General features: G+C 37.7%; 1 protein-coding gene across 1 annotated transcript in view; it reads right to left on the minus strand.

Moving 5' to 3' along the window:
* Positions 1–22334, minus strand: part of GRM8 (glutamate metabotropic receptor 8) — a 348956-nt gene that overhangs the window by 192477 nt on the left and 134145 nt on the right. The window contains exons 3-5 of the mRNA XM_054211584.1: positions 6830–6965; positions 6214–6368; positions 4915–5052 (exon numbers count right to left, since the gene is read on the minus strand). Of these exons, the coding sequence (XP_054067559.1) occupies positions 4915–5052; positions 6214–6368; positions 6830–6965 (429 nt within the window). The remainder of the gene's footprint in view (positions 1–4914; positions 5053–6213; positions 6369–6829; positions 6966–22334) is intronic.

Here is a 22334-nt window from a genome sequence, read left to right on the forward strand (position 1 = left end):
GCTAACCATACAAAACAGGGAGAGAGACTACTTCTGTAAGGATGTGCATGAAGGAGCTTTTTTAATTAACATTTTTGTTGAGGTTTTATTAAAAGGCCACATTTTGCTGTTCAAAGACTGCAAATACTAGGATAAATGCATGCCTTGAAGGGATGCCATGGGGAAAATCCAGAAAAAATTTCAATGGAATGGTATCTTCTGAAGTCAGATTTGAATTTGTGGTTGCAATTGTACACAATAGAACATGATAACAGTAAGTAGCCATGTTAGATTTCCATCTGCTTCTGCATGAAACACAAACAAATATCTACATGTGTACACAAATATATATGTAAAGAAGACTACTTCAGAATTTTTTGTTAGAATGAAAACAAAGTTTAACATTCTGCGAGGCTAATGGAAGTACATTATCTGAGTACATTTAATTTATTTCTTGCCCTTCTCCCTTAACTCTTCACCATTAATGCTGCTTTCTTTTCTTCTGAAAGAGTGATGGTGCATACTGTCGGCCTCACAATTCAATGCAATTTTTAAAGAGTACGCTGGGACATCTTTGTTTCATTTTCAAATCTTTGTATTCTTACTTTTGTACATTTCTCAAGAAACACAAGCTCTAGAAACCTACCTAAAGGGGGACTGACAACTAATAGCTCAACAACCAAGAGCTGCAGTTAACAAAACAACACTAGGAACATAACTAGTCAGTCCACAATCTTTCTAAGTAATGCTAAATCTTCAGCTACCAAAAACTTGGCCCACCGATTGAGTCAACTGGGAAGATGAGGGTATGGGAAAATTCTCCAGGATGTTAAATTTAAAGCAGAGCAAGAGGTGTGCCATCTCTGCCATCTCCCACAACCATGGTTGGGCAAGCCCTTCCTCTTGACGAATGCAGGCAAGCAAAGGATGAATGCTGTCTCTGTCTACAGTTTCCTGCCGGGGCACAGGGATGAGCGAAAAGCTTCTCATCTCACTTCTCATTCCCACAAAGAGATTCCAGTGCTAAAGAAAGGCTGTCAAAGGTCCCTCAAAGATTCATGTCTCACTAAAGATCTTTTTTTATTGAATATAGAAAAACTGCACCTTGAATAAATTATGTAAAATGAGGCTTCTTGTAACGTCTACAGAGAGTTCAATCCTTGTAAGTGCTCCATTCTTTCAATTTTTTGTAGTAAGACAAACAACTTTTCTCTGCAAATTCCTTTCCCCTTCCCCACTTGAAAAAGTTTAATGGTAGTCATTGAATAATTGTTTCATGTTTACTAAGTCAATGTCCCAATTTGGTATTTTTATTTTAGATCCAGACAGGCTGGAACAAAAAAAAATTCTAATATTTTTCAATGAACTATTGTAGTCTTGATGATTTGATCAATGTACACTCACATTCAGAAACACAGTTGCTAGTTGCAAATCAATAGTGGCAAAGCAATTACTTTTTCAAAGTTTAGGTGAATCATTGCTTTCTGTAAATTGGGAAAAATCAGAAAGCAAATGATCAGGCAAAAATCAAAAGAAAGTTATTATTTTATGTATCTCCAAAGCACAAATTCTGTTAGGTATAAGAAGCAAGAGCAACCACAAATAAACAGTATTTTCAAACAGTTTTAAAATAGCAGTTTTCTTTAAATAAACTGTTTAAGCCACGACAACACTAGACTGTAATAATCAGCGATATATAAGAACAGGAGGCATTTATAAGGAGATAAGAAGGCTTATGCCTTTTTGTAATTCTTAACCTTGAAAGAGAGGAAATCCCTTTCAGGACTCTCAGTCCTAAAAAGAGTGTTGATTTTACATGGAAAAGAAAAGAGAGAAATATTTTTTGCTATGAAGTATTTTCTAGTATCTTCATAGGGGAAAAAATGCTTGAAATTGGATTAGACTGTTAGCATCCTGACTGCAGGTAGTAAGAATTTAAACCTATGAACAGATAACTTGACTGAATAGAGAACAGGGATATCAGTTTTGTTGTTGCTGGGAATTGCAAATGTCATATGAGGAAAAGATACAAGTAGCTCCTAGCTAAGCTAAATAGGAATGCCTAATAAAACAAATCTCAAGCCTGAGAAAACTTTATACCTATCAATTTGCCTTTTAATATCTTTGGAGAGGGAGATTTTCAGGTTATGGCTGTATCTTGAGCTTTTGTATTTCTTTCAGTGCATCAGTGGTTATTGACGTGATATACAAAATGGGCTGGTGAACAAAAGACAAAGAGGATCTTATTATCTGCAGTGCTCAGATAAAATATGGGAAAATTAGGACAGGTGGCATTTTTAAGTTCAGTCTTCAAATCCTGAACTAAAGATGGGAGTACATTCCTTTAAGAATTAAATTGAAATTTAGGACTGAGAAAGTACACAAGTTTCAGAGAAAACTGGCAACTGGGATAAGCCAAGGATCAGAGTCTTCAATATTGTTATAAACAATTAAATGTAACAGCTCCTATATTCATATTGAAAGTGAAGGTTCATTCATTTCTTTCATTTACTACCATTATTTCAGAGCAGACTTGGCCATGAAGTAACATCTTTGGCCTTTCAAGGGAAAGATAAATTCATGGATGGGAGGGATATTCTCCTCTTTAATCTTTAGCAGATGTAGAATGTCATAGTAGACTGAGTTGTCTGCTTTGAGGGCTGAAACCAGCCACGATATCATTACTGCCTCTCTTTGTCTCCTTGACAAATGACTGAAGTGGTTCAAGATGCCATTTGCGATTCTCTAAGTCTAGACTGGTGGGAGTGTCATTCTCCCATTCTACACCTAGCATTTCTCCTTAAATCACAGGAGGTCTATTTTGAACTTCCACTCTCATCTCTCCATTCAGTTTACCCAAAAGGAGCAGATTTTCGTTATTTTTGTTGTCCAACCCTTTAAATTTGAGTTAGATAACCATAGGACTCATGAAGAATCGCCAGCTTGTTTCAGGTCTGTTGCTGTCCAAGGGTGTTTTCTATTGTACTAAGCCACCTTTACGTTGTTTTAGTCAAGGGTTCTGTCACTCATAGGTACTTCTACTTGCAGAAGAATTCATAGCTTTTTCCCCTGCAGGTTGCATGAGCAACCTTTGTATGAGATTGTCCACCTCTTAATCCCATCCCGTGATACTATGTTAACTTTCTGGGTGCAGAAATTGTTTTATTTTTTGTTTTCATGGACAGAGAGCATACCATAATTTTATTTCATAAAATATACGGATATCCGTTTCAAATCACAAATTACTTTGAATCTATCAAGACACGGCCTGTGCATTTTATACACTACTTTTCACTTGGTAATTCAATTTGACAGATGTGATGAGGCTGAAACAAGTCATACAACCATCTGTGGTAACATTTAGAGCTTCCCAAACTACAGCACATACACCACTCATTCCACCTGAAGAACTTCAAAAAAGCATCTATTTTCCACTTAAAATAGTAAAAACAAAATAATCCCTTCCCAGACATGGGTAACTACCCAGCCGTGACTTACTGCTCTATGAATCAAGGCCAAGGAGTAAAGGATTAGAGTAATGAGCTATCATTTAGCTCAGTGAGGAACTGAATATCATCCTTTTCTTTGTGGAGTACATGGTAAAAGGCAGAAAACAAGGTGCCGCTGTTGAAATGAGAGTGCGTGCATGGCTTTCGTATTTCTGTGTGAAATATATTGAAGCCCAGTTCAGTAAGTCTTTGAATCGATGGCACAGCCCACATACAATAAATCTGATGGTTCAAGGAGCGCAGGACTAAACGGTGCGTGTGGTTGGAGACTGCATGGTATGTCTGTCTGACAAACCCAGGAGAAGCGTGGTGCTGGTGCGCAGCTTTTGTTTGCAGAAAGTTTGGAAGCGCACCCCCATAACAAAGGCTGCATGACAGCGTCACCAGGCAGCCAGAAACCTTGGAACAGCAAGTGAACAAAAAAGTTCACATTCCCTGTGGAAAATATTTGGCAAAAGAAAACACTGCCGGGGAAATCAAGGCACACGGATGACTGATGTATGCAGTGCAGAAAACTGAGTATTACTGCTGCCACTGGCTGCAGAGATGGTGGTCACTACCAGTACTGCTGGGGGTGGCGGCGGTGGTAATTAAGCAAATGACACTGAGAACCCTGACATTAGGAAAACCTATCTCTACAAAAAGTAACATAAATACTCTGCTGTAGTCAGAGAAGACGAAAGGTAACAATCCTGTAAACACTGCAAGGAAAAGCAAAAAGCCAACACTCTCACAGGTGAGATGAAACTCAGAGCTACTGATGCGACTGCTGTATTAGTTGTAGTGACAACTGTGTCTGGATACGACGCCTGAGCAAGCAGGTTTGAGAACACCAGTGCCAGTTACATAGAGTTTTTGCTCAAACTTTATAGAGACTTTCAGCTTTATAGTAGGGTGTAGAATCCTAGAATTTCTTTTCACATGAGGACAAGTAATAAGGACATATTGATTTGATTTTTAGTTCATCCTCAAACGCAGTTTGTAAACTAAATAAGGAGTTCATGACTTGACCTATCATCAAGACCTCAATAGTTTAAACAGAAATTTAATTTTCTCTGTATATACTTCAGGGATAACAATATGAGAATTACTGTGATGTGCCTGTTTCCTAAAAAAAAATCATATTGACAACTATAGATGGGGTGAGAGAGGAGGTCATTGAAAACATGAATGGAATTGAACCACAGCCACAGGCCTTTAACAAAGTCTGTACCATCATTGGATTTGTGCAAATTAACTACTAACCTTCTCAAACATTGCTCATGAATTTTTTCTTCAGGTTTGAGAAAAAGTGTCACACTTTTCTTAAAACACAATAATTTGTATTGGAGAATTGAAGGGAGCCAGAAGAACGATGAAAAGAAAGCAGTTCCGTTCCTGCACTCTAAAAAACAACTTACAAATAATGTTTTACTTTCACAGTTACCTGTGCATTTCTTGATATTGCTATTTCTTTTTCCATGTGATCCTAACTTGCATCCAAAGTTCTCCTCCCAAAACTCTGCAAACCATACATTTCTTCGATTGTTAGCAAGTGTTCGGCTCCGAAAATATCTATCAAATCCTACATTTAAGAGAAGTGAAAGAAGCATTAAAATATGATACAGTATAAAAATAGTCTTTTAAAGACAATAACAGATTTTGTATAAATATCAGAAGAAGAAAAAACTTGAGGTACAAACTACTATAAGATATTTTATGAGTATAGCTGTATTTAAGGTTTAAAGAAATAGTATATTTGTTATTATCCTATATTTGCTGTAGAATATTTTTTTTAAACCTACAGCAGTTAAAGCTCCAGCAGAATCCTATAATTAAAAAAACGTAACGCAGATGGTTAGGGAAACTTTTAATACACAGATGACCCAAATAAAGAATTGGATACCTACAAGAAGTTAAACAAACTGTAATCACTACTTAGTCAAAGACCATGATCCAAAAAAATTTCATTTCAAGGCCACCTAAAATCACAGAGTACCTCTCTATTGAGAGAGAGGGCTTCCAGGACACCTAAAATTCTGCTTCTATTTATATGTTTAATGACCCTAGTTGAGAAACTAACGACTCCTGCTTAAACCTGATCAGATTCTGCACCAGCCTTACCCCTACAACCCTGCAGCCATAACGAAATCATGACTAACGCATACCATCTGGATTAAGCTCTTTACAAATGTTTCCATGTGGCTAAATTCTCCAAGTAGCATGAACAGTGCTCAGTTTTTCTAACTGTTTACTAGTTTAGAGCACTTATTCAGAAAGTAAGAGATGTTACCATGTCCAGTACCCTCCCAGGAATAAGGTGATTCAAACCAACAGCTTCTACTTCATCCACCAATTCAGAAACTTTGTTAATGTAGTGGTTTCTTAAAGTATGTTTAGGAAAGGAAAGTAGAGCCTAGGTTGGTCTCCTCCCAGAAGAATGTGCTAGATTATCATCCAGCCGATACTCTCCTTTTTCGTCCTAAAGAACTGCCAGGCTATGGGCAAGAAGCTCACCATCACACATGCTCTAGTTATTAGACAATTATAAGACTGCCTAATTGCAGATTCAGCATCTCCTCATCTCAACAGAGACACTAAGTAAACATTGGATCAGGCCAACTCAAGTTTTCCCCGATTTCCCTGTAATAAAGGGCTACTTGATTTTTTAATTTTTTTTTTTAAGACAGCTAGGGTGCTTGAACATTGTCAGAAAACGAGGGGTTCATGCCACATGCATTCCTACCATCTATTGATGTTCTTTTGGGCAGAATGGTTACTGCTCCTTCCGCAATCTCCTCCTGTTGCTGAACCGGTGAAATTTTTGACCCCCAACTATCTGAGCCAATCCAGAGGAAATGTCCAGATTGATTAGCTTTTTTGGCTGCTTCCAGTATTCGCCTGCAAATAAACAACAAATCATTAATTAAACAAACTGCATTTGCAAAGAACTTGAGAATCCCCAGCATTAATTCTGGCTATGCATAAGTAAGCTCACACTAACCAATTAGTCAATAGTTTTCACAGTCTAAAGCAAATTTAACAGCTGTAGTGAACTCAAGATACAATACTGTACAAGTTAATTGGTTTCATCTTTAGCCATATTTTTCTAGCATTCTTATTGGTTACTTCCTTTTCAGTCACCAAATAACAATGTATTGGAGCTGCACTCTTAGGAGCTAGGAACGGCTTAGATCTCCACAGAATAATGGACCAGCCCACTATATAATTGCAACTCAATTTCTTATCACCAGAGTTGTGACAATTTTTACAAGGGATTAAGTCTGAACTCTCCTATTCTGCACCAGCCCATTGAACATCTCTGTGAAGAGACAACGTCTTTAACACATAAAATTAAGCACCTAATGTCATCTTCATTCGCAAACATGATCACCGCTCGAGCATTTGGAGTTTCCAACAAGCGCTTGATGATCTTTTCAAATTCTCCTGGTCTCGGTTCCCGAGGGATTTTGAGTGACTGAGCAATGCAAACACCTCCTGAGAAAAATTAAAAGGGAAAAAAAATAATTTCAACACATTAAATATCCACACTTCAGATACCTATAATTAACCAGGCAGGCAAAGAAAACAGGATGCTAATCTGAAATAAGTCACCGCAGGCAAAAATTGGCTTATCTATTTATTTTTAAATATGTGCTGTACAAATTTACACACTCAGTACTGCATTAAAGAGTTCAACTCAGGTACCTGTTACTTTATTTTTTATATAAAATTTAAAACAGCATGCTGAGCTGGACCCTCAAGCACTGTAGTCTGGCTCAGCTGGACTGATCTCCACCAACCTACCCCAATTTATGGCAGCTGAGAACCCAGCCTTGCCACAGGATTACATTTAACTGTGGAGCTTTGGTATCAGGTACTATCATATACTTCTGCTTTTTCAGCACAGAGCATAAGGTTAACAATAAATGCTGTGGTTACAGAATCAAGTAGATAACTTGAAATGTTCTCTCCTGAACAAATGCATACAGATCACTTCTAATTGTTATTATGACATTATTAAGTTGTCTTAATTATTTAAGAGGTTTTGGGTTGTCATTGAATATTCTAAATTACTAATCAGCAAATGAACACAAACTCAGAGATGATATTTATATCTCGTCTTGACAGAAGGAGGAAAATGCTAATTGAAATCTTTACATTTTACCTGTCCTGCAAAAAGGGACAAATTTCTACAGAAACTCAGTGATTTCTAATGGTTTTGATACACAGGTGCAGGGGAATCTCTACTTTCCGGTTACGACACTGTTATCAGTGTTTGAGTAGACAAGGAGAGAAATTCCTTGAGCCTGTTTCATGAAGCACTGAGTCCATACTGTCACCAACTTCCTATATGTCAGATGATCTTTGTGTGATTGTTTGCTGATTTGTTTATTGTAATTATTTTTTCTTTAAGAACTATTGCCTGATTTGCATTGGTATATCTAACTCCCACCAATATTTGCTCTTGCCTGTTATTCCAAAAATAAGGCCCTCTTGTGGAGAATCTAATTATTAATAAAACCAGGAAATGAAGAAAATGAGAAAATGTTTATTTCTAACAAAAAGTGACACGTTACTAGACAACAGCAAAGCAAATGATAATTTTTGCATCTCTGCATCTAAATACTTCTACAGTGAAAATTGCCTTCAGCATGAGTAAGAATAAGAATGTGCTTTAAAAGAGCTCTTCTATTTTTAATGAATGCCAGTGGTTTTTTTTCTGATGCATAAGATCATTTGGGACATATACGCACCTACATATTAAAGGTAATTAGACAACTAAAGGCACAGTTAGATGGCTATGTTGTATATGTAGAGGCTTTACAACTTTATCAACAGTCTGGTCATCCCTATCAAAATGTGAACCTTGTGTTTTTCCAAAGTAGTTTACAAATTAGGTTGATACACACTGTCAGTGACAGGATTTGAACAAAAACAGGTGTCCAGCCAGATGCAGCTTGGAATGTAGAGCCACATGAAGAAGTTACAGAGGTCTCTTGTGTTAGCTTCATTAAGCTGAATGTATTTAATATTAAGCAAAACAAATAAACAAAGTAAAGGTATTTATGAAGCCTTTTTTATTTCTTTTATTCAAATGTAATATTTAGAAAATGCTAGGGATTCATCATCAGATTTTGCTCTGCCTCTGCAGAATCTCATCGACCTCAATAGTCGTCTGCACAGGCAGATCCTAAGTTTGAATCAAGTTTAGACATGGCATAAATGAAGCATGGGATTATCAACTGACAGTGTAAAAATAACAACTTTCAAATTAAATCAGCCAGTTTTAGTCACAGGCAAACATATCATCTTTTGAGCTACGCATCACTTTCTTGGGAAGTTACATTATTATTTTATTAGATTGAGAAGTGCATACTACCATATAGATTTAGCCTGAATTCTTCTCTGCTTTACATGAAAGAAATAATATTTGCAAATCATAACATCTGCCATTTCTAACAAAAACTGTTTGTACACATTTCTTTACCATCTATAAATAGTATAAAGATATAATATAAATAATTTAATCTTATTAGCTTTAAAATGAAATAGAGTGGCTTTCTCTGGCAACACATTCCTTCACATTTTTATGAACAGCCTGGCTCCCCGTGACGGACAGCTAATTTGCCAATAACAACAGATGAGCCCATATAGCAGGTGACCCTCATATTCACCAGGTATCTTTGACAATTCAGTAATGAAAAGATGGACACTGTATTATGAAAAGCTTGAGCCAATTTTCCAAACTGATATTAAGCTATTGTGGTAGACACTCAAAAAGCCCTTTACTGAAATCTCTTTCTCAAGTAACAGGTCTGAAGTGTAAGAGAAACATTTAGCAGACATCCTGTAAATTCAATGAACAACGATTCACTGTTAAAAAAGAAAAAAATGAAAAACAATGCTAAGCTCTTAACTGTCCCCAAAGTCATTCGGGCACAAAAAATAAAACAGATCCTAAAAAATGACATAAAGGAATAATTTGTTACCTCATAAATTTTGAGAGTACATTTTCCAACCATTTCTATTCATGCAACGGCCCTTAGGAAAAAAAAAACATTCTTTCCACATAAAACTCAAATGCAAATATTACAAAATGCGTACATATAATATACTATATGCAGCCATCTACATTCTGTGTGGAATGGATATCAAGCAATGAAAAACTGCAGTATCTAAAAAAACTATTTTCATTCAAGATGGTGTAGAAGAAACACCATTCCATCATTGCAGCAGCAAGTTCAATCATGACATCTTAGCATCTCTACATTGAAGAATGCGTTAAGTACTAATAGGAACAAAATAACAGGCACTTCAGCCTTGTTGCTCCATTTATAATGAATTGCGTAAGCTAACTCCAACACACAAAACACTTTGTGTACACCCTTATCTTTATATTGCATATACAGCTGTTGCTCAAACGAATAGCAGAGTATCAATTTTCAGCTAATGATGAAATGCTAGATCCACAAAGGTACTTACAACATTACAGTGTCTAACCTCTCAGCACCCCGCTGCCTTTGAAATCTACAGCTTGGGCTAAGTGCCCAGAAACAGAGAGAGATGAGCGTCTGGGGAAAGGATTCGTAGGAGCCAGCAAACTGAATAAGGAATAATTATTCCTCCAAAAAAAAGCTAGCAGAGGTACTAAAAAGACAGGTTTTAACGCTGGTAGTTAGGATAGTCTTATGAAGTGTGAACAAAAGAGGGATTTCCCCAAATCAAGAAGAAATTGGGTTTGAGAACAGATGTCTTGTACATGGTACCAATGGATTTAGCATTTGCTGCAGAGATGCCAAAGGGCAGATGGTTCAGACACCTAATGCCCCTGGAGGATTTATGGCTGTGAATCATAAGAACAAATAGTGCCTACATGTTTCGCCCTGTCAGCATTTTTGACTGATTGTCCCTGTTGCTGGTTTCTAAAACGTTTGTTATCCTTCACTGTCTGGGGATATACCTAAAAAAATACATTGGTCTAAATTTCCCTTGACTAAAATTACAATTAACCTAACATTTGTATGAGGAAATGAGAGCTAACTATCTTCTTACCAAAAAGGAAATGTTGTGGTCAGACCCAGGCAACTAAAAAGACTTATGAACAGGCTTCAGGGAGGGCTGCACTAAAAGCTGTTATTCAGACCGAGAAGTCAGACAGACAGACTTATTTCACGTAGCTCAACTAGGAACAGATAGCAATAATTGTACCCTGTCCTACTGTACCCACTCCCTAATATATGTATATGACAGAGGAGATGAAATTAAGGGTTTGCATCTGTCACACATTTTAAAGACATTAAGATGGCACTGATGGATAGTTCTTCAACTACTTCTGGGGGGAAAGAAAAAGTCTTAGCACCAAACTGTGCTAAGCCTCTTTTATCTGTTCTCAGATCTATAAAACTAAGGTTGTACCCAGTTATTCCGGAGCTTGATTTGAGGAATAAAACAGTTAAAATGAGCTGCACTGTGCCAGTGATGATAAGGATCCATTTCTTTTCTGTCTAACAGCTATCGAGTGTGATAGGGGCCAGGGGACCATGAAGAGAAGGAGAGCAGAGGTGGGAGCTGGAAATCAGGCTCACGGCAGGCATGGCCCCACTCATGATCAGGGGCTCGGTCCAGCTGCTCTGCACCATGGTTAGCAGCTGGTAACTCATGTGCTTTTAAAATTGGGACATACTCAGTCCTGATCTACAATAATATGTTTTTAAATTGTTTTCTCTCTTGTGATAAAAATCCCATCTTAAACAAATTGTTCCATGCTAGGCTTGGCTTGCTTACAGGTGCTCTGTGTAACACACCTTGCAGGAAATAGGTTATCACCAAACAAAAAACTGGTAGATTTTGAAGACATTGTCAGTATGCTGGATCAATGAGCTTTTTCCCTTCTTTTTGTGCTTTTACAACAATGATTCTACTAAATAAAAAATAAAACAAAAGGGAAATGTAGTACTTGCATCATTTTAGTGGTTAAACTTATGGTGATTTTATAATGATAAATATTCATTTTAGCTCTCATGGGTTCTGAAGTCACAAGATGGCATGCTAATTGTAAACCATTAAATGCTCAAGTATGTGGAGGTGGGTGTCAGGAAGAAGTGATGTTGAATGTGTATTTGGAAAATAGCAAGCAGACTTGGTAGAAAACTTGCAGTAACAAACGAATTTCCTGAAGCAAAGACTGAAAGATGAAGCTAAATGTAAATACAAGGGCCATATTGTCTCCTACCCCAGCTGGGATCCAGCATTACATTATCATAGAATCATAGAATGGTTCGGGTTCGAAGGGACCTTGAAGATCGTCTAGTTCCAACCCCCCTGCCATGAGCAGGGACACCTCCCACTATAAATGTTGGTCCACATTATGGACCAACTAAGTAGGATACACAAGAACAGGCACTATCTTTGTACCAAAAAAGCCGAAGACAGTTTTCTGTTCAAGTGTGTTCACTGTTGGGACCACAATCATACTACTCAAGAACCTGTTTACCCTCCAACTTATTTAACCCCCCCCCCATGTGTATACCTAGCCCTACCATTGTAAAAAGGGAAGGGATCAAGCTATGCACTTGCTTTGACAAGCTATCTGTTTCTTAGTATAAGGAGGCATACCTCACCTGACTCAGCATACATCATTGCAAGTCAATTATTTCATGGCAGCTTCATCACAAATCACATCGTTCCTGAAAAACCTCAAGACAAATAGCCAGAGCAAATCTCGGACCCAGTCCTACCTGGCAGGACTTTCTCAGTTGCCTTCTAATATACATTTTCTTTCTTTAAGATGAATTATATGTTACTGGTCACTAGGCCAAGAAAATTTTAACGCAGGCCTGTGGAAAGTTTCCAAAAGACATTACAGAAATATATGAAGACAGAGAAGTTTTTATTCCAAGTAGGGGAACAGAAGTCAGAGACTCAGAAGAAGCCTCAGTAAGAAACTCTCCCGTGAGGCACACAGGCTGCTGTCACAGGCAGACACAGTCTCTGTCTGGCAGGAGACTGCACACTTCTGATGGTATCACATGATGCAAGAGAACATGAGGAAAACCAGACAATTACATTTCTCCTCCTCTTCCAATCCTTCCCCTGGTTATATTGAAAGTCTAGAAAATCTAGACCTCGTTATGTTGAAAGTCCGTTCCAATTTCCAGGAACCTAGTTCAACATGTAGACTGTTTGAGATATTAAAAACAACCAGATACTCCACCCTCAAGTTCTGTTGACAAAAACGAGGATAGATTTGTGACTTAGTGAAGCCATCAAGGCCTTCTTTTTAGGCAGACAGTTCATTATTTGATAAATTTGGATGCTAAGAAATATGAATGTTAAAGAAAAATAAGGTAAGAGACTGTTCTGCCTGGGACTTTCACTGATGCTGACGATCAGGAATTTTTTAGGAATTACTATTTAAATCACAACCAACGTGCTGCCATCTTCTTGTCTATCCCTAGATGCCCTTAAAAATAATTTTCTAGAGTATGAGTCAACTGGGAGTGACACCTAGGAAGATATAATTACAAGTTGAAGATCAAATTTCACAAGCAATAATTTTTCAAAAGGTAAATGTCTCCTTAATGCCAAAGTACTGTAGCTGGGAGGTCTGAATGCAGCCGTACATTCTTTGCAGAGCTACCTTCACTTAACTACCCCAAAAAACTATATGATCACCAATGTGCCTATGTGGACTTCAGGGTAGCTTCGCTCTATGGATAAGATCTTAAGCCTTCTGCAAGCTCTGTGCTCCCACTGAAGTCCATGCCATGGCATCTTCCCTGCTACTCATGTCCAATTCTAGTGAAATAAAATCTCATCCCAGTACACTTCCTTTGTTGCGGTCACCAACTAACTGCAGAATGGAAATATCCTAAACTCTTGTGGCTTTTCATTTCCTTGGAAGCTCGCTAAATACGTCAGCAAACAATTCAATTACCCTTGCAAAGACAGTTAATTCTTCAGCCAATAGTGGCAATAATTTTTGATATAAGGCAATAGAAAGAAAAACAGTTTAAAAATTAAATAATTGAAATAATACTTTGCTCTGAATGGACAAAAGTGGCACTTTCTGATAAATTCTGATAAATACAATTCACCCATTCCTTTTGAATCTGTTTTTTTTACATTCCTATATGTCTTCAGAGGCATACAGCCATGCATATTTCACAAACACATGCGCTCACACAGATACTTACATCATGGGCAAAGCAGATGTTAATTCTAAAATAGAAAAGGAATAAAGAAAAAAAACAGCTCTGGCTCCATATGAGACCGCTGGCTATTGGCTTCAGTCATCAGAGTCTGTCTCTAAGGTGACGTGAACCAAGGGAGATCTGTTGTTTTATACTTTCATTCTGAACAGTAAAGAATTCTCTTTTCTTCCCAAAAGAAATGGTTCTGAATGTACCACTACAGCTTCCATTAACACCACCATCTGATGGAAAATAACTGCAAGGGATATTCTCACCATCACAAAAACTACAGATTTTTTTTTTTAGATTTGAAAAAAAAAAAAAACCGACAAACAACACATTTTTCACCCTTTGACTTTTTAGTGCTCTTTGTGTAAATGAAAGCCAACTTTCACAGTCTTGAAAGTGAGAGGCTAAAAGAAAAATTCATCTGTAGTAGAGATGTTTATGAATGTGTAAAAATCACATACGCAGAAAAAAAAAAAAAGCCTGAAAATATGAATTCTGAAAGGCTGTGAGAGAGGGATTTACGTCTCTACAGTGAATCACTGTATAACTAGTTCATAAAGGATATGGAATGCCCAGTCAAACTTCAAAACAATCTGTGGCCTAAAGAGTGTAATTGAAATTGGTCTCCACTTACATTTACTGGTCAGCTGTTGCAATACTTTCACAGCCATGTCTTTTCTTATCATCACAGTGGGTATGAATATCTCCCTCTGCGGAAACATGCTTCTTTCCCCTCTGGGGAAACCTTCCATGGTTGCAGATCTAGAACTTGCAGAAGCATAATATGAAAGAAGAAATATACTGCTATTTTCTGTTTTCTGGCTACATGCCAGGTACATCCCTAATGAGGAAAGGAGACCCTCTTTGTCATGGAATCACAGAATTTCAGAGTTGGAAGGGACCTCTAGAGATCATCTAGTCCAACTCCTCTGCTAAAGCAGGATTGCCTAGAGCACATCGCTCAGGACTGCATCCAGGCGGGTCTTGAAAGTCTCCAGAGAAGGGGAGTCCACAACCTCCCTGGGCAGACTGTTCCAGTGCTCTGTCACCCTCACCGTAAAGAAGTTTTTTCTCATATTTGTTTGGAAATTCCTATGTTCCATCTTGTGCCTGTTACCCCTCATCCTGTTACTGGGAACCACTAAAAAGAGTCTGGCTCCATTCTTAAACCCATCCTTTAGATACTTATAAACATTAATAAGGTCTCCCCTCAGCCTTCTCTTCTCCAGGGTAAAGAGTCCCAGCTCTTTCAGCCTTTCCTCATAAGGGAGATGCTCCAATCCCTCAGTCATCTTTGAGTCCCTACGCTGGACTCTCTCCAGTAGTTCCCTGTCTCTCTTGAACTGGGGAGCCCAGAACTGGACACAGTATTCCAATTGTGGCCTCACCAGTGCAGAGTAGAGGGGGAAAATCATCTCCCTCGACCTACTGGCCACACTCTTCCCTATGCAGCCCAGAATTCTGTTGGCCTTCTTCATGACATGGACACATTGCTTGCTCATGGATAATTTACTGTCTACCAAGACCCCCAGATCCTTTTCTTCAGAACTGCTTTTCAGCAGGTCCACCCCTAACCTATACTGGTGCCTGACATTCTTCCTCCCCAGGTGCAGGACCCTACACTTGTCCTTGTTGAACCTCATTAGGTTCTTCTCTGCCCAGCTCTCCAGCCTGTCTAGGCCATGCTGGATGGCAGCATGGCCCTCTGGGGTGTCAGCCACCCCTTCCAGCTTGGTATCATCAGCGAACTTGCTGAGGATACACTCTGTGCCCTCGTCCAGGTCGTTGATGAATATGTTAAACAGTACTGATCCAAGTATTGACCCCTGGGGAACACCACTGGTTACAGGCCTCCAACTCGACCCTGCTCCATTAATCACAACCCTCTGAGTCCTGTCACACAGCCAGCTCTCAATCCACCTCACTGTCCCCTCATCTAGTCCACACTTCCTCAGTTTCCTAAGGAGGATGTTATGAGAGACAGTGTCAAAAGCCTTGCTGAAGTCAAGTTAGATGACATCTGCTGCTCTGCCCTCATCCAGCCAACTAGTTATAACATTGTAGAAGGCTATGAGTTTGGTCAAATGTGATTTACTCCTGGTAAATCGATGTTGACCACTTCCAATAACTTCCTGCTCTTGAACGTGTTTGGATATGACATCCAGAATGAGTCACTCCATTACCTTCCCAGGGACGGAGGTGAGACTAACCGATCAGTAGTTCCCTGAGTCCTCCTTCTTGCCCTTTTTGAGGACTGGAGTGATATTGGCCTTCCTCCAATCCTCAGGCACCTCTCCTGTTCTCCACGACCATTCAAAGATGATGGAGAGTGGCCAAGCAATAACAACTGCCAGCTCCCTCAGCACTCACGGGTGCATCTTGTCAGGGCTTAGGGATGTCCAGTTTGGCCAAGTGGTCTCTAAGACCACTTGTTTTAGTTTGTTTTCTAAAGATCAGGAAAACTTAGGTTATGAAAAGAAATTTCATAAATGTCCAAATTCTGAAAGATTTACAAATTTTCTTTTTTTTTTAAAGTACCATCAGGTTTGATTTATAACAAAGTAATAGTGTGAACTCAAACCCTGCCCTGTGGTTACCTAACACATTTTTCTCTGAAAGTAAATTTGCTTGAATATGGCCCTTATTCTGTCATACGTTTCTCTAAAATTCTCAGTACTAATGGGCCTGATTAGCAGTAAAGATTTGGATTTGATATTTTAGGGAGTTTAGACACAAACAGCTGCTTCAAAAAATTCTAGAGGTGGGTCAGGCATAGAAATCACCAGTTCACCTCAAGTATAATCACAATCCCCGATGGGTGTATTCAGCATCATGAAGATGACACAGGAGCTTATAGCATTCCTTGTAACTATGTTTAAGCAGGAAAAGAAACGCCACCACAAGAAGGGCTGGACTTTGTAAAAACATTTCTAAATAAATACAACCTTTTCTGGTTTAGGATAATTTGTTCCCTACAGGGATCTTCAGTTTAATATTTTCTTATTCCACTACCCACCCTGTTTGTTTTAAATACTTTATCAGTGATATAAAAGACTGTTTTCAGTTAAGTTGTCCTGGATTGCCTGATTTTAATGGTAGTCTGGTGTCCTATTTTTCACTTGCATGCTTCTTACTGCTATCGTGGTGTTCAGAGATTGCCTTCAGTCACCTCCTTTGCACTTAAATGCTGTACACAGGCAGCAAACCCTGACTTTTAATCATTCCTTCTAAGAAAAATAGCAGCAGTGATTAATGTTCTCATTCTGAAGCTTTTGGGTCTGCTTTTATAAGTGAAGACATTCTTCTGCTTTGTGGTCATAAAATAGCCACAAATTTCATGTATTCACAGGAATTTAAAAAAAAATCCCTTCTGCTTTTTACTGTCTTCCAGAATGTTGGTGCCAAAAGCAGTTATTTCCGTCTTTCTTTATGTATTCCTTTAGCCAAACAGTCTAGTATCAGGGAATTATTCTTAAAATTATCTTTTTAAAATTAGGCATATGTTATTTAACTTAGGTTATCTCTAGTTATCAAGTATTTATTTTCTCGGAATTTGAACTATCAAAATAGTTTGCATGTGAAAACTTACTTTAATGAAGATAAGTCTGTGTTTGATTGCTGATGTTTTAGCTTGGATGTGACATTCAAAAAATAGTCTTAAATTTGAAGTAAAACAAAATAACTGTGAACTAAATTTCATCTGAAACTGGAAAAAGACAATTTTGTGGTTTTCTCTACATGATATTATAAGCCAAAATTTGTAATGAAAATCAAGAAAGGTTCACTTCTGACAGGGGTCTTGTAGGTAAATCTAATCCCCAGAAAACAAATATAATATAGATTCACAGTCTCCTACAACAAAATCTTGCATATGGAGGTATTGGGTTTTATTGTAAATTCCGCACATAGCATGCCTAAACTAAAGTTAAGCCCATGCTAACATTGCTCAAGTGCTCACTTGTAACCTTGTGCTCAAAAAGCCTAATCTTCTTTAATGGAAATTGCCATCAGGAACCACACTGACTTCAGCCATGCAGGAACAAGCTGAAGTTCTCTTCCAAGTCATGGTTATCTTACACAGATGGCATCATATATAAGGAGTTCTCTTAATGGATTAGACTAAAAGAGAAAAGATTTTCAGGCCCAAAGAGGCAATTTTCATCATCTACCTTGGCATCTTCCACACTTAAGGTTGATCAGAATCTTTGTAAAAGGCCTAAGTTACCTTTTGGAAAGGCAGTTTCATTAAAATTGAAATACTTCACCATTTTTTGACAAAATTTTAAAGGATGAAAAGACATATTGGTTGAATTTTTTTCCTTTTATCTTAGCAATATTAGTTAAAATGTGATTTTTTTCATTTCCAATGTATCATTTTGAGGAGGTTTTAGCCTTTTTTGTTCAGTACGAGATGACACAGAAGCATTACTGAGACAGAAAAGTTAAACACTTGAGAAGTAAATATTTTATTTTCACTATGGAAAAATTCAGTATTTGTTTTAATTTTTTTAGATCAGAATTTCCAATGAAATTGAAATATAATTTCTGAGTGGTTCCATGTGTAGTGCACCAAAGAATGTTACACTCTAATGTCTGAAAACAGATGATTTCCATCTGAGTTAAAGTGTGTGTAACTAAAAAAATGAACATTCCAATATATGAAAGGTGTGCTACACCCCTGTACAAGTTTCTCCAATGATTTATAATCCTCATTACTGAAAAATAAAAAAATGTTCTTTTTCATCAGTTTAATGTTTCTAATTTGTTTACCACAGACGGGTCTGGTTACACTTTTTTCGTCAAAAACGGAAATCCATCTCCCTCATTCTTCAAAACACAACTTGTACATTATTAAATTATGTGATTAAGTTATAAGTTAAGTAACCTTCTCTCATACGAATTAGGAAGTCTGAGTTTGTTTAATTAGCTATGTAGACTGCAAGTTACATTTGCAAAACTCATATATCTATTTTGATGTTGGTACCTAACTATATTTATTTGACTTTAAAGTACTTTGAGAGCTGGACACTTGAGTAAGAACACCATTAGGACCTAAAAATACTTATGAACTTTATCTGCTGACTTCTTACCATTGAGGGCTATAAAATATGAAAAGAATAAAGCTAAGTCTTGTATATTGCTTCATATCTTTACGTTTCTTTACACCAGTTGAAGGTATAGTGATATTAAGAATCAGCAATACTTCTTTTATAACACAGCAGTAAAATAAAAGAATGAGTCAGTGAGTGAACAAGAGTCACTCCGTAGCATTCCACATAAATAAACCTACAGAAGCCTGCCTTCATTTTAAAAATGTAACTGAATTAAGTTGGCCACTGTATCTTTAAGAAAGTCTATGGCCCTGTGTTGTGGGATTTGGATCAGAGAACAAAGTCAAAGAGAGGAGCCTGATGTCTCTATGTGCTTAATATTGAGTGGTAAAATACCTCATGAGAAGTTTAGGAGTGAGTGGATCTGCTAATTCGTCTTTTCTTGAAGCATGTTGGGAGGAAGGATTAGCTTAATTCACAAAGCCCTAGAGGAAAAAAAAGCATCAGGTCAAAGTGACTAACCAGCAGGCGTGCTTCGAGGGCTGCGATGGGCCTGAGAACTTAGAGCTGAAGGAAGCGTCAGGAAAGTGATCAGAAGACCTAAACATGCGATAGAAGACAGGCTGCAAACTGAATGTGTGTTAGTCTGCTTTAAGGCACGTAACAACAATGTAGAAATGATGGGACAAGAGTAAAAACACTGAAATGGTTTTAATTGTGGAGCATAATAAATGCTGAAAAGGTACTTACATGGATGAAAGGTACCATCTATGTACATATAAAATAAATTGCAGAATTACAGCAATATTTACTTTTACTAAATGTCTAATTATTCACATCTGTCTTTTGTTTGAGGACACAAATATCAAATTAATCTTCTGAATTAATCCTGTCTTGTAAATAATACAGCAGGCATATACATCTACTATGTATTCTCAGTCCTTATTCAGGAAAAAATAACGTCCTTATTCAGTAAGAATACAGGTAGCAACTTTGTAAGTTGAATGACTGAAAAATTCTCAGACTGAGGGTTCTGGATAGGAGGTCCAATAAGTGATCTGATTCAGGCCTGTTCCCACCATTTCTAAAATGGTGGAATGCAGTGTCCTGCCTTTTTGGAAAATGACCAGCAAGTAAGCTCAAAGTCTGCTTTTACGTAGTCTGACAGTAGTTGTACTAGGACAGGATTTAACCCTGCCTATCCTTTTTTCAGATGGTAGAAACATGGCTTCATTCTCACTAACATTCTGAAAGAAACAAAGGCTCTACCTAGCATCAAAGAAGGAAAAGCATGGGGAGAAAGCTGTTATCCATGCAAGACGAAACAGAAGAACCTGCTCTTTCCATCAAAGTCCACAGCTAATGTAAAATCCCCTGCAAAGAATAGCAGCTAATGGGAAGAAGAACTTTTGGTCTCCTAGGCCAAACTTGGAGAGGCTCAGCCAGAACATATGGATCTCAGTCAACCTCAACCAACCTGCTCAGTGACATCAGACGAATGAATGCAACTGTGTTTAGTTTTAAATATGCTAACAGTACACTACAGTAGAGGGGAAATCTGGATACTTTGGCAAATGTAGCTATCAAACAGATGAAAACCAATGTCTGTAAGTCAAGGAAGGCTTAGGACAGAGAAAACGGATCAAACACTAGGAAGGTGGTTGGACCACAGTTCAATCCTTGCCACAGAGCCGTACCCTTCTTTGTTCTACCAGAGAGAAAACCTTGCAAGTGCTCTTCAGGCTTTGTTACTGCCTAGATTTTAATGTTTTTAAATCAGAAGAATCCAGACCCAGCTTCTTCCATGGCAATAACAGCTGTGCTACAGGAAATCACTGCTAGCTCTAAAAGAAATGGAAGGAAGTGGTTGTTTTGTGATAGATTATGTATTGAAGGTGTCCAGTAACTGACAAAAGACATCTGCAGTTCACTCCCTTCTAATAAAATGCTTGATAGATCCACCGTATTTTGTAGACAATGAACAAAAAAACCCCCTTAATTACACAAAAACCCCTATAATCACTAAGTACAAAATTACTTTTACTGAATATTGCTTAGTAGTGGGCACCATTATGCTGTTAATACAAGCTGAAATAAAACCCTATTTTAATGTGCATCTGGTCTCCACATAGAACTTTGATCAACAAACTATCTCATCAAGGGCCTGAAGGATTTTTCTATATCCATGCTACTCATCTGATCACATGGTTTCAATAATTTGATACAATTCTTTTATCACATATAACATTTTTAAGCATCCTTCATTATGTTTTTCTTTTTCCCAAAAGCCATCAAAAATTATACCAGACAAAAATCTATTATCCATGGGGCACTTATATCTCACTCATTGTAAAATAGAAATGCAGAAATACAGATTTTCAAAATTAATTAATTAATTCTGAAATGTATTGCCCGTCAAATCTGTCAAAAGATGTAACAGAGGAAAAATGAAGGTACTTCAATTTACTCTGAGTTATATCTTGAATAAAGACATATGATTATCCCCATGGACTCATGAGAAAGAAACTCTACCTTGCAGTAACAAAAAACCCATCCTATGTTACTTGATGAAAGTAGCAAGTGAGGATAAAAAATGAAGATAACATAGAAGACAAAGGTAAGATAACAAAGCAAGTAAGGACTGGAGAGCTGTGCTACAATCACTCATTGTTCAGTGTAATGCACAAATAATAGTGCTGATCCTAAAACAAAATCTTCTGCAAATGCGTAGTGCTAAAATAATAATATACCTTTGTTTGCAATGCTTTATGATTTATCACTGTCAAGTTGTGAAGTGGAAAAAATATAGAGTAGGGATGAATCCTCCATTCTCCAAAGAACTTTCTTGCTCTGCTTATTTAAGAAGTTTCATCAGTGAAATACATATACTTCTGCCAAGAGAAAGAGTAGAGGAACAAGTACAGCTCTTCCAAACCCTCCATAACAAAGCTACCTAGGGAGTTTGCATTGAAATATTCAAGTCAAACACATGTTTTCAAATCCCAGAAGAGTTCAATAAAAGTTACCAGAAATTAGAATACTGAACTTTTAACTTTTTCAAATTTAGAATTGTGATAGCAGCCAAAACACCCCAACTTCAAGACTATTTTTTCTGCATATGAGAAAGATCACAAGCAGCCAAAGATGTACAACATTCCACTGAATTTAGTATTTGAAAAGACAGTTTCATTAGGAATGCCTTTGCCATCATTTAGAAAATTTCCAGTCATGGAAAGATGGAAAAGCAGAACAATTTTCAATAGTAAAAAACAAGCAACTGCCCTGAAGAGCACAGACAACTTCTGCCCTCTCTTTTCTTGTGTTTGGTTTCTGTACAGATGGACTGACTTATTTTAGAACACACAGTAGCCAAAAAATGAAAAAAAAATGGAATATGGGGGGGAAGGGGCGGGGGGGGGGGCGGGGAAGAGAGATGAACTGCAGAATAGCACTAGTGATAATTTGTCTGAGGATAAATTTAATTCCAATGAAAAAAAGAAACATTATACACACACACCCACACACACCCCAGTTTAAGACATCCAAGGCCCTGTGTACAGTATCTCTCTACAAGAGGAGAGGACGTGCTAACGCATTTCCACACCGTGGCA

This window comes from Rissa tridactyla, chromosome 1 (assembly GCF_028500815.1).
Source record: "Rissa tridactyla isolate bRisTri1 chromosome 1, bRisTri1.patW.cur.20221130, whole genome shotgun sequence".
Classification (NCBI taxonomy): Eukaryota; Metazoa; Chordata; class Aves; order Charadriiformes; family Laridae; genus Rissa; species Rissa tridactyla.